Genomic DNA, 13,593 nt, shown 5'->3' with positions numbered 1-13,593 from the left:
GAAGTATTGGTGCTGTTATCAACAACTCTTTCAACTGATCAAAAGCTTGCTTACACTATCTGGAAAACTTGAATTCTGCATCTTTTTGTAGGAGCTCACACATGGGATGAGATATCTTATAAAAATCTTGGATAAACCTTCTATAAAATCCAGGATAACCAAGAAATGAGCGCACCTCACGAACACAAGTGGGATAAGGTAAAGATTTGATGACATCTATTTTTGCTTTGTCCACTTCTAGACCCTTAGAAGACATAATATGACCTAGTATGAGACCTTTGTCAACCATAAAGTGACACTTTTCATAATTCAAAACAAGATTGGTCTCAATACAACTTTGCAAAATCTTTTTCAAATTACCCAAACACTCATGAAAAGAATTGCCATAAACTGTGAAGTCGTCCATAAAAACTTCAATGATTTCCTCAACAAATTTTGAAAAAATACTTACCATGCACCTTTGAAAAGTGGCTGGAGCATTGCAAAGCCCAAAAGGCATTCGCCTATATGCAAATGTTCCGAAGGGACATGTGAAAGTAGTTTTTTCTTGGTCCTCGGGTGCAACGGCTATTTGATGGAAACCGGAATATCCATCCAAGCAACAATAATGTGTTTTTCCCGCTAACCTTTCCAACATTTGATCAATGAAGGGAAGTGGGAAATGGTCTTTCCGGGTTGAGGAATTGAGTCGTCTATAATCAATGCAAACTCTGCACCCGTTTTGCACACGGGTGGGCACTAACTCACCTTGGTCATTCTTAGTAACGGTAATACCTGTCTTCTTCGGCACAACTTGGACCAGACTTACCCACTTACTATCTGGTATAGGGTAAATCATTCCCGCATTCAACAACTTCAAAATCTCCTTTTTCACAACCTCCATCATTGGAGGATTCAGACGCCTTTGAGCTTCTCGGGAAGGCTTGTAATCTTCTTCCATAAGGATTTTGTGCATGCAAAGCGAAGGACTTAGCCCTTTGATGTCGGCTATAGTCCACCCAATTGCTTCCTTATATTCCTTCAAAGTGGTGACAAGTTCTTCCTCTTCTTTTGTTGACAACTTGGTGGAAATGATCACTGGCAAAGTTTCTTTGTCTCCAAGATATGCATACTTGAGATGCTAAGGTAAAGCTTTGAGCTCCAATGCCGGTGCCTGCACAATAGAAGGAACAAGTTTCTCATTAGACATTGGTATTTTCAGCTTTGGAACATCAAACCTCATTTTCTTCTTCTCATCCATGCACGACACAACCTCTATAATCTCTTTATCAATTGTAAATTGATTAGCAATTTTTTCCACTCTTTCCTTTTGAAGATTCTTGTCTAAATAAGAGCTAACACATCCAGATTAGACAAATCAAAACACTCATCTATCAATGGTTCAATGACATCCATAAAATTCAAATATGAAATATTACTTGGATATCTCACACATCATAAATATTGAAATTTATCACTTCCCTATCAAATTCCATGGACAATGTACCATCATAAACATCAATTTTCGTCCTGGCTGTTTTCAAAAAGGGTCTTCCTAGGAGAATTGAACTCAAATTTGGTGAGTCATCAGCGTCCATATCAAGGACATAAAAATCTGCTGGAAACACCAGTTCATTCACTTAGAGTAACACATCTTCTAGCACACCTTTGGGATGTACTAAAGATCTATCAGCCAATTGAATGATTACTCCGGTCTTCTTTAATGTGCCAATATTTAAAGTTTTAAAGATGGAATATGGAAAAACATTGATAGAAGCTCCAAGGTCTAGCATAGCTCGTGGAATATGAAGATTACCTAATTTGCAAGGAACCGTAAAAACACCCGGATCCTTACATTTTTGAGGTAATCTTTTTTGTAATACTGCAGACACATTTTCTCCTACTTTAACAGTTTCATTCCCTTTCAAATTTTTCTTGGATGTACATAATTCCTTAAGGAATTTTGCATACCTGGGGACTTGTTTGATGGCATCAATAAGAGGAATATTTATCTCTACCTTCCTGAACATCTCCATGATTTCATTGTCTTTCCTTTCATGCTTTGACTTGCTTAATCTTGAGGGAAATGGAGGAGGAGTGACTTTTGCTTCAATAGGAACTTGCTTCGAAGGTGTTTTTGACTTCTCTTCTTCTTTCTCTAGCTCCATCTCTTCTTCTTCTTCAATCATTTTAGGACCTTCATATTCTTTGCCATTCCTCAAAGTGATGGCACATGCACTATGTTTTGGATTCTTCTCGGTTTGCACGGGTAGTTTGCCTTGTGACTCCAATTTACTTACCGAAGTGGCGAATTGAGTCATTTGTTGCTCCAAAGTCTTGATGCTCTCTTTGGTTTCATTTTGAAAGGTTTGATTACTTGTGGCTAAACTCTTAACGATATCTTCCAAAGACATTCTCGATCCGCTTGAACTACTTCCTTGATGCATGTTTTGAGGTTGGTATTGAGATTGATGAGGAGGTTGAGTTGGCTGGAAATGTGGTTGATAATTTTGTTGGTGATGCATTTGATTTTGAAATGGAGGTCTTGGTTGATAAGGTGGTGGTCTTGGCTGAAAATTAGTATTAGGTTGATGCCAATTTGGATTGCTTCTTGGCTGGAAATTTCCTTGTTGTTGACTTGAAAATCCCATAGCTTGAACTGGCTCTACATCTTCTTGTAACATGGGGCACATATCAGTGGGATGTCCAACTTGTGTACAAATGCCACAAGGTCTAACTGTTGGTGGTTGCACGCCCTTGTATTTTGCAAGCATCATCACTACTTTAGTCAACTCAGAAAGTTGACTTTCAATTTTTGGAGTAGAAATTTCTTTCACCCCCCTTGGTGCATCACTGTACCATTCTTCTTCTTGGACTGTATGTTTGGACTCTTCTGCCATGTTCTTGATAAGAACTCTAATTTTTCTTTGAGTTTTATCAACTATAGATCCACCACTTGATGCATTAAGTAATCAACTATCCCAAGATGACATTCCTTCACAAAAATACTGCAACAATTGATATTCGGTAATCCCATGTTGTGGACATTTTGAGCACAATTTCTTGAACCGTTCCCAATAAGTATGCAAGGCTTCTCTCTTTTGTTGCTTGATTCCAATTATCTCTCTGCGTAAAGCTGAAGCTCTCATTTCTGAAAAATATATATCCAAAAACATCCTTGCAAGTTCATTCCATGTTGTAACTGACCCCGGTGGTAAGTCATATAACCACTCCTTGGCTGAATATTGTAAAACAAAGGGGAATGCCCTTAACTTGATTTGATCTTCTGTAACTTCATGTGGCTTCATACCCACACAAACAACATGAAATTCCTAATGAATTTATGTGGGTCTTCATTCTCAAGACCACGAAATGAGGGTAACAAATGGATGAGTCCAGACTTGAGTTCAAAGTTGATTGATACAGGGTAATTTATGCACAAAGGTTGTTGGGTGACATCTTGAGTGGCCCATTGTCTAAAGGTTTGTTCAGGTGGTGGATGTGGAGGATTTTGATTTCCTCCATGGTTGTCTGCCATGGTAGGAGTAGGTGAAGATGGTGGGGTGATACTTTTGATGTTGGAGAGGATGTGGTTGATGGATTTGATTAAGAAGCTCCAGATTGTTGTTGTTTCTTTAAAAGTCTGGCTTGCTTCCTTATCTATTTAGCAGATTTCTTTATCTCCAAATCAACTGGTAAAGGTGTACCTGTGCAAAAAGATCTTGGCATAAACAATTAGTATTACCGTATCCCTGGCAACGGCGCCAATTTGTTTGGCTGTCAAACCAACAAATGATGGGATAAAATAATATTAATATAGCTCAAATCACTGCTATTTCTAATACTAAAGATAGTATAGAGTAAGCAGGGTCGGTCCACAGGAATACAGGACTTCTTATCTTTGCCATATTTTCACACATAATACAAATAATATTAAAATGGGGGATTGTGTTTGAACTTGAATTAAACTTCATAAATAAGAAAGATTGATAACAAACGCAGTAAAAGAAGTACATTTCCGATTCTGACTCTTATACATGTATTATGTTGATAGATGTAATATGATTATAACTCATGTTCAATCTAGGCTGGTAAGTTGGATATTAATAAACTCTAATATCCAAGTTGGCAAAAGCATTTTATTCAAAACAAGCTCTTTAAATAAAACTTCATTTAATTGATTCAATTCAAATAAGCTTTTGCATCAAATCATTAAATGACATTAAGTTCTTGCACTAATTACCAACAATGTTTAACGTTCCTCTTAAGCTTTGGAATATAAACATTTAATCTTTGATTGCACTAATTTTGATCTAATTACAACCAAGTAAGTGAGTGTTACTAACATCAAATCATAAAACATATATGAATTGCATGATTTGATTAACTAGATTGACTAGAACCCTAGTTCATTGATCAAGTGAAAAAGAGAACTAACCAAACACATGATTAAGATCAAATCAAAGATTACTAGATGTTAAACACAAGTCAAATTCAAGTTACAACCTAACAACACATACTTAAGAATTCAGATTCGGAAATGATAATGAAATCAACCACACATGTCTAGGTTGAACTACAAATTAAACAAGTTTAAACTTCACATTGACTTACAAAAAGGAAATTAAAGTGTTCCCAAGTGTTAATCTACTTGCAAAAGCTCTGAAAATCGCCTTCTTTCCTTCCAAAATCCGACCTCACTCCCCATAAAACTGTTTGTCTGAATTATAAGAGGATAAAACCACTTTAAAACTGTCGAGGCGTTTACACGGCTCGTGTAAATTAAAGGGTGTCATTTACACGGCCGTGTAAACAAGAAAAGTAGAATGTTTAATTTTTCCAGGTCTTCGAAGTAGAATGCCCTTGCATATACGTTTACACGGCCCATGTAAATTGTAGGTATACGTTGACACGGCCGTGTAAACTCCTGTGAAGCCAAATTCTTCATTTCTTCATTCTCTCTCTCTCTTCAAAGCTCCAAAACTTCTGCAACTTTGTCTCCAACTCTTGATAACTTCCTCCATCAAGATCCAACCTTCAAAAGTCCCTGAAAAATTATAAAAGTGTGTGAATGGAATTGCATCATGAAAAATCCCGAAAATATGCAAAATGCATGAGTTTAAACCTAAATGTAATGCACTTTTATGAACTAAAACTACAAAATGAATGCATGAAATGCACCTAACAAAAGTGAAGGCACTGAAAATGTTTTATTGAAGATTTGAGTTTTGTTGCATGTAAGGGATGTAGGAAATTGCATTGGGGGGTGAGTTTGAGTTGAGTAGGTTCATATAACTACCGTATTGTACGAACCCTCTCGGTGTTTGTGTTTGAACTCGGGGTGTTCGGGTTTGGCTTCATATTTTGTTAAAAGGAATAGTGTTTTTTTTAGTTGAAAGTAGTATGAAAATGAGAGAAGATTGTGTGTTTAAAATTATATTTGTGTGTATATTTATATGTAAAATAAAATAAAAGTTAATTTTTTTTTAGATATTGACTATTCACCAATGGTAAAAAATTACCATTACATCATGTTATCAATTGTTATGTGGTCAATAGAGGGCAACGAAATGGCTGGTAATGGACGAAAAAGAAGCGGAGGGGAGGGGCGGTATTTAGCCATAACCACAGCGTTTTGGGTTTGCCACGTCATAAAAACGGATGTGAGTGTTGCTTATACCGTTTACTCAGAATATAGGAGCCATGACATGACAGACCTTTTAGAAATTTGGTTAGGGAATATGACTTATCAAGGTAATTAACTTTTCGGTATGTTCACATCTGGGTGACTATCTTTTTTGTACATATGTAGGTAACAAACTTTTTAGGAGTGTTCACATATGACCATTATGACATGCTATAACAGGTTAAATCCTAAATGTAAACGCTTTCAACAAGTTTGTTACCAATAGTTACCAAAATATGTACAAAACGAAAAGTGAAAATTAAATTACATGAATGGTCCCTGTAGTTTGGGGAAATTTATGGTTTTGGTCTCTAAGTTATTTTTTTAAACTTAAATGGTTCCTACTATTTATTTTTGTTGCACGTTTGGTCCCCATCTTACCTAAAAATACTATTTTACCCTTATTAATTTATTTTTTTTAATTAATTTTCTTATCTATGTTTATTTTTTTACATATTTATAAAAATTAATATACCACACATATTTGTATCTCCTCGGATGATCCCTACTATTTATTTTTTAATTAATTTAATTTTTTAACTCGGATGGTCCCTACTATTTAATTTTATTACGAACTTGATCTCTGTCTTACCTAAAAAGATTATTGTGCCCTTATTAATTTTTTTTAATTAATTTTCTTGTTTATGTACTTATGCTTTATATGTTTAAGTAAAATTAGTAGACCTCACATATCTGTATCTCTTCACCATTCCATCTTTCATCATTCTCAACTTCTATTTATTTTTCATCTTTAGTGATATCGACGTCTTCATCATCACTTCTTTTTTCGGTCTTTCAACTCCGTCGAAACAACACCACAACCCACTAAATATGAAGAGACAGTAGGTTATGGTGTTGGTTCGCCAGAGTTGAAGTACCAAAAAAAAGAAGGACAGTGAAGACGTTGATGTTACTAAAGATGGAAAAGAAATAGAAGATGGGGAGGATCAGAGATGAGATGGTGAATGGTAAGACTCAAATTAAATTTCTCAAATATGGTTTCATGTTTACGGTGATAAGATACATATATGTGGGGTATATTAATTTTTTTATAAAAAATAAATACATAATAAGAAAATTAATTTAAAATTTTAATAAGGGAAAAATAGTATTTTTAGATAAGACAGAGACAAAACGCGTAACAAAAATAAATAGTAAGGATCATCCGAGTTAAAAAAAAATAAATTAATTAAAAATAAACAGTAAAGATCATCCGAGGAGATACAAATATGTGTGGTCTATTAATTTTTTTAAATATGTATAAAATAAATACATAGATAAGAAAATTAATTAAAAAAAATTAATTAATAAGGGCACAATAGTATTTTTAGGTAAGACGGGGACCAAACGCACAACAAAAATAAATAGTAGGGACCATTTAAGTTAAAAAAAAAAATTAGGGACCAAAACCATAAATTCCCCCAAACCACAGGGACCATTCATGTAATTTAATTTTTAATTTTATTTTGTTCATATTTAAGTAACTATTTTTTTTACACATCTAGGTAACAAACTTATTGAAAGGGTTCACATCTAAGATTTAACCTGCTATAGCAGATCATAATGGTTATATGTGAACATTTCCAAAAAGTTTATTACCTACATATGTAGAAAAAAAAAATAATTACCCAAATGTGAACAAATCAAAAAATTAATTGCCTTCATAAGTTATATTCCCAGGTTATCACTTTGTGATCTCTTCTTGCAACCACCATCGGCGTTCTTACGAACGCAACGTGTCAACGAGTCAACCAACAGCTGTAGTCGTGGAGCATTGGAATATATAAATATTGGTGTATTTATTATTTTTAAAAATCAAAAGAAATAATAAAAAAGTATATGGTGGGCGTGGGCTTGGATTTGCATATGAATAAAATACTTCCGATGATAATTAAATTTGGATTTTATATTTAAAAGGTATAAATAACTTCCGATACGATTTGGTAAATGATCTTACATTCTTACATATTACCTCATTAACTAAATACTATATATTACTCATAGTACAATCAATAGTCGTGACACTGTGACGTGTGAAAATAATGGTTTAGATCAGACAAATCATCAAAAATAATGTTTGTGGTTCTCAAAATATTTAAGTTTAATTATTAATTTTTTAGGTAATGGTTTTATGGTTTCAAAACTTTTATTGTTTGGTCCTTAACCCTACCTTTGTGAGATTATTTTTGTTCTTTTGTTAAGTCCATTTAAACGAGGGTAAAATAGTATTTTCCATACCACATGGACCTATTTTACATTTGTTAACTGATTTTATTTATGAAAAAAATACCTAGAAAACTCAAAACCTGTAAAAGCATAATAAAAGCTTTCAAGCACCACAAATTTTTTGATTGTATTTTCATCGAACATTCCATTATGTGTTAATCTCAGAAAGCTTAAAAGCTTTGACTATGTCGTCATCATAGTAAACTCAAAACCAAACAGAGTTGCTACCATTCATTGGATATGGAAGCTGGGGCGGACGCATGATTTTAGAGTAGGGGTCGCACGGGAGAGTTAGAGGTTGCACGGTAGTAGAAAAAATAAAATTTTTGAAAATTTTTCCACTGCGGTCGGAAAAGTTAGGGGTTGCCGATGCCACCGTGGACCACCCCTAGGTCCGACCCTGTATGGAAGGACAAAGATATAGAAACAAACAAAATGGAAATACGAAAGAGACGTAACAAAGTGTTCATATACTTCCAACGAGTGAGGGTTCCTCTTGGCCCATTAACATCGATATCCTTGGCCTTGATTTGGATCTCCAGAGCCTCCTCGATATCCGTGGTCGCGAATGACAAAATCAACTTCATCTCCCCTCTTGAATTTTACTCTACTATAGAGATGAAAAGAAACGAGGGAAGATGAGAAGGAGGTAATGCACATTCAAGGTTGAAATCACTGAACTTTAGATTTTGGCACATTCAAGGTTGTAGCCTGTAATTTCCTGTTGGAATGACGACGATTCTAGACCTATATGGTGGTAGAAATTGTGTTGAAACCTTACATATTATACTTGCTTTAGGATTATGATTTATGTCTCCGATGAAAATCTTATTTGTATGAAGATTTAGGTGATATACAATAATTGTAGATGTACCCACATTATCAATTTCTTTCGCTTTAGGATATCTAGGTGAACATATAGAACCGATATAATTACAATCTACTGAAAAAAAATTATTGGAAAAAAGAATGCACCATTGATCCTTATTAGCCAGTTGGATTAAAACTCATGACCAAGAGTTTTACAGACTCCGTCAGCAAGCACTTTGCGTAACTTTCCAAATAGAGCTTGTTAAATTTTTTTAATTTAACTTGTGGAATTGTGTGTATTTCTCTCGAGTATTCGAAAACAAAAACAAAATGTCAAAGAAACTACTAACTAGAATCCAACAAAAACCTTATCTACTGGCATAATCCCTATCCAAATCCAAGAATCGAAAATCATCACGTATCAAAGTAAAAGCATAAACCAAATCCCCAAATAATTTTTCCAACTAAATAAATAAAAATCTTCTCCAATTAATCTAACAAAGAATAAGTGGAGAGAATGACTATTTTTACATATTTGTCTTAAGATTATGACACTACAAGAAAAATATTGAATTGCTACGGAAAGTTGCTACAAAATCAAAATCCGTAGCTATTTTATTACGGAACATGTTACAGAATGGCTTGTCGTAGCTATTTTTCTACGGAAATAGCTACGAAAGTGCATTCCGTAGCAAAATCATAAATAGCTACATAAAGTTGTTACGAAATCAAAATTCGTAGTTATTTTACTATGGAATATGCTACACAATGGTTGGCCATAAGTAATTTGCTATGGAAATGGCTACGGAATTACATTGTGTCGCTAAACCTTGAATAGTTGTTACGGACTCAAAATCCGTAACTATTTTACTACAAAGTATGATATGTAATTTTTGGTTGTAGCTAATTCGTTACAAAACTTGCTATGAAATTAATATCGTAGCTATTTGGCTAGAGAATTGGCTACGATATCCAAATCCATAGTTAGGTGGCTATGAAATTGAAACCCCTAGTTATTTTGTCACGAAAATTTTCCACACAATCAAATTGTATAGCTAGTTTACTATAGAACTTGTTAAGAAATTATTGAGCATAGTTATTTGTGTATACGGTTGGTTTTCGAATTTGCAAAACAATTACGGAATTAAAATCCGTAGCTATTTAGCTACAATGTATTTCGTAGTTAACTAGCTACGAAGTATGTTTCCGTAGCAAAATATAGAAAATTATTTTAAAGAGAAACTACTAATATTATATATAAAAAAAAAGATATCATGGTAATTTAAAAAGGTTACGATACAAAGTAATCTCGGATAGCAAACTAGTAATGTTGATTAAACATATAAGTTATTTTAGTTAATATAGTAAGTATACGGGACGATTTAGCTATATACATTATTACTTTACATAAATAAAAACTATATATATTTTATTATAATTTATACATTTTAAGAAAAGATTAATTACATCTCAATATCTCATTATATTTTTTACATGATGCAGTTTTCCCAAATCATTGCTCATAGCCCCATGCGCTACCCCCCCCCCCCCCCCCCCCCTCTTTAAGGTATATTTCCTTCTTCCAGATATACTTGGAAGCAAAATAAGGCGATCTCGGATGAAAAGGATCATCCTATTAGCGCAGGGGCAGAGTTGATCCATCAGATCCAGTCTAGTAATCGTTCTATTCTCACCTACCTCAAGCTATAATGGTATTCTCTCTCTCTCTCTCTCACACACACACACACATACTATTACTTCGATTGTAGTCCAATAAGTTAATTGAGTTAGGTTTATACATCAGATTCGTGTTAAAATTGTTAAACAATCATTTTTTATTCAATGCACATCGAATAAGAGTTAAATGTTGCACATTCACTTGTCGTTATAACGCTATAATATGTAATATCTTCGGCGATGTTATAGTATAATATGTTTAATAAATCTTGTTTTTTTAGGAATTAGGAGAGTAATCGCTCTACATATTACCAAACCTAAATCATCTGTTCGCCTCTTTTTGCACCCGTTCTTCCAGTTAATTTCTCATGGATTCTGCACCACTAATGTTGAATGGCAATGGTGGGGACTCTGACAAGATCATCATTGATACCGATCCATACATTGGTATTCAACTATCTATTCCTTTCTGTATTATTCTATTATCTTCTATAAATTGGATTTCATTTCAAATGTTGAGAAAAAATCTATGAAGTTCGATGAATTCTGTGATTTCATTAATCATCACTAAACACGACTTCGGTCTATGAATGAGGAGATTATTTAGATTTCGGGCCTGAATTAGTTTGCTTTAATGAGGAATCTTTTACTACTGTAAACTGTATGATGGATTAATTGCACTGGATATATATAGATCGGTGTGGTAACAATTCATAACTAAATCCATTATCAGTTTCAAGACTTCTAAAGATGTCACAAGCATATGATGGCATTTTTATGCACATTTCAGTAAAAAAAAGTTTAGGTGGAAATTGATATAGCACTTTTTGCACATGCGAATGCTTGGATGTGGTATGAACAAAAGAAGAAACAAGAGAGCAAACAAGAAAAGACACTTACATCTCATGCAAAGGCCTTTAAGGCTACTGAAAATATGACACATCGACAACTTTCTCAGGTAAATTAACATTATGTAATTTATAATAATCTGTAAGTTTATTTTTTTGTACTAACTATTGGTTATGGTGAAATCATCAGGAAAATATTTGTTGCAGCAATTTCATAGATACGAAAAGTGCACTGGTTTGAAAAGTTCAATTGGTTTAGAAGCAATGAGAATTATTTGCTTATTAGTGGATGTGATGCTCAACAAAATGAAATGATAGTCAAACGTTACATGTCAAAAGGAGATTTGTGAGTATATATTGTTTTTATGCTATTTGTTTATAAATTTTCATGCTGATTTTAAACTTTTTGATGATAAAAAAAAAAAAAAAAAAAAGGTATGTCCATACAGAACTACATGGAGCTTCTAGTACTGTGATTAAAAATCACAAACCTGGTAACCATGTACCTCCTCTTACACTAAATCAAGCAGGATCTTTCAGAGTAAGTAACAACCAACAAGCTATTAAATTTGGTATTTTGCATGTTGTTAAGAGGGTATTTTGGGGATTATGATGTAGGTTTGCCAAAGTCAAGCATAGATCTCAAAGATTTTTACTAGTTGGTATACCATCATCAGGTCAGCAATACAACTGCTACTGGTAAATATCTTTCGAGATTTGACATTCTATTTTGGTTGGATGAAACGTCATTGGGGTCTCATATGAATGAAAGAAGAGTAAGGGGTGAAGAGGACATAATCAATGATTCCGAAGACAGTGAGCCTTTTAAAGAATTATTTGATTACGGTTCTGAGAACGAATCACCCGATTTAGAATATCACGTAAATGTTTCCAATTTATCAACAAATAACCAAAAAATAATGGATTTAACATCGGAAGTTGGTTCGGTTTAAGAAATTACCACCTCGGGCATCAATAATACCAATTCCCAAGAAGTTTATATTCCAACTGTGTCTCCTGAACTTTCAGATCTTCTTGAGAAAGCTCTTGAGCTTAAATCTGGTGCCACATAGCGAAAAAATACGCGTTTGATAATAATGAAGAAGAGAAGGAACGGTGAGTGAAAAAAAAAAACGTATGTTTCAAAAGTTAAAAAAAAAAAAAAGTTGATGAAAGGTCAAACACATAGTGAAGGTGAAGATGGTGGTCAAGTAAAAAAGAAGTGAAAAAGAGAAAGGAAACTATAAATCATCCATAGAGAGAAAGATTTTCAAAGTGTAAATGTGTACTTTTTTTTATTTTAAAATATGCATTTTTTTTATTTATTGGATATTTCTTTTAGTTTATATAAAAATACTTTGTTACTTTCAATATTATATTATTTGTATTTTTATAGATCGATATAAATAGTTGAATTCAATAACCGAATTTACTGAATAATAATATGGAAAAATTGCTACAGAATTGGCAACGATTAAATTGCTACGGAATTAGTTATGGAAAAATTGCTATGGAATTAGCTACAGAAATATTGTTACGGAATTGGTTACGGAAAAATTGCTATGGAATTTGCTACGGAAACATTGCTATAAAATTTGTTACGGAAAAATTGCTACAAAATTTGCTACAAAAACATTGTTACGAAATTTGCTACGGAACTCAATATGCAACAAAATAGATACTGTAGAAAAACCGCTACGAAATTATAATTTTGTACCTAAACATTTTGCTACAAGGAAAATAGCAACGGAATTTACATGAAAATTTCCGTAGCAAATTCCGTAGTTATTCAGCTTTAGCTACGGAATTTCAACTTTTTGCTATGAAATTTTTCGGTAGCTAGATTGAAATTTTCTTGTAGTGTGATTTATGCAAAGATGTTTTATTTTCATATAACTATAGGAACAATTCATGCGATTCACTATTAAAAATATTTATAGATTCAAATAATTTTTTTAAAGAACTGGCTATAAGGAAAAATGTACATATTTATATACCCATAAAAACAAATGAGGGAAAACTAAGTCAACAAATTTTAGTTATTTAAACAAAGTAACATTTACTTAAGTTGATAAAATATATAACTTTGTAATGGTAATATTGTTTCTTAAACTAAAATCGTTATTCCTTGTATTATAATATACGTGTTAAGCTAACATGTTAGGGTGGTTGGTATGGGCCATTTTTGGTGTCGAGAGACCTAAGTGGCCACATCGTTAAGACCAAACAAACATCGCCTTCTTAGGTGTTATGTTAAGAGGCGTTGAGGTTGCAACGTTGTTCAATGACGAAATTTTCAAACGGTTTAACGGTCTTTTTTTAAAAAAAAAAAATCTTTTACCTATAAATATATATATCATTCTCCTC

The 13,593-nt window shown here is 33.3% G+C and overlaps 1 protein-coding gene across 1 annotated transcript; it reads right to left on the bottom strand.

Moving 5' to 3' along the window:
- Positions 1-1,120: 1,120 nt before the first annotated feature.
- LOC145016569 (uncharacterized) lies at positions 1,121-2,879 on the bottom strand. Its single transcript, XM_078974843.1, has 3 exons — positions 2,177-2,879; positions 1,646-2,086; positions 1,121-1,323 (listed from the first exon to the last, which is right to left on the bottom strand). Exons 1-3 carry the CDS (start codon positions 2,877-2,879, stop codon positions 1,121-1,123), a joined length of 1,347 nt encoding a protein of 448 aa, XP_078830969.1.
- Positions 2,880-13,593: the final 10,714 nt, after the last annotated feature.

Source organism: Lactuca saligna, chromosome 9, assembly GCF_052625555.1.
Source record: "Lactuca saligna cultivar CGN05327 chromosome 9, ASM5262555v1, whole genome shotgun sequence".
NCBI classification, from domain to species: Eukaryota; Viridiplantae; Streptophyta; class Magnoliopsida; order Asterales; family Asteraceae; genus Lactuca; species Lactuca saligna.
The sequence above is the reverse complement of the archived record's forward strand: the minus strand, read 5'-3'. Positions and strand labels throughout refer to the sequence as shown.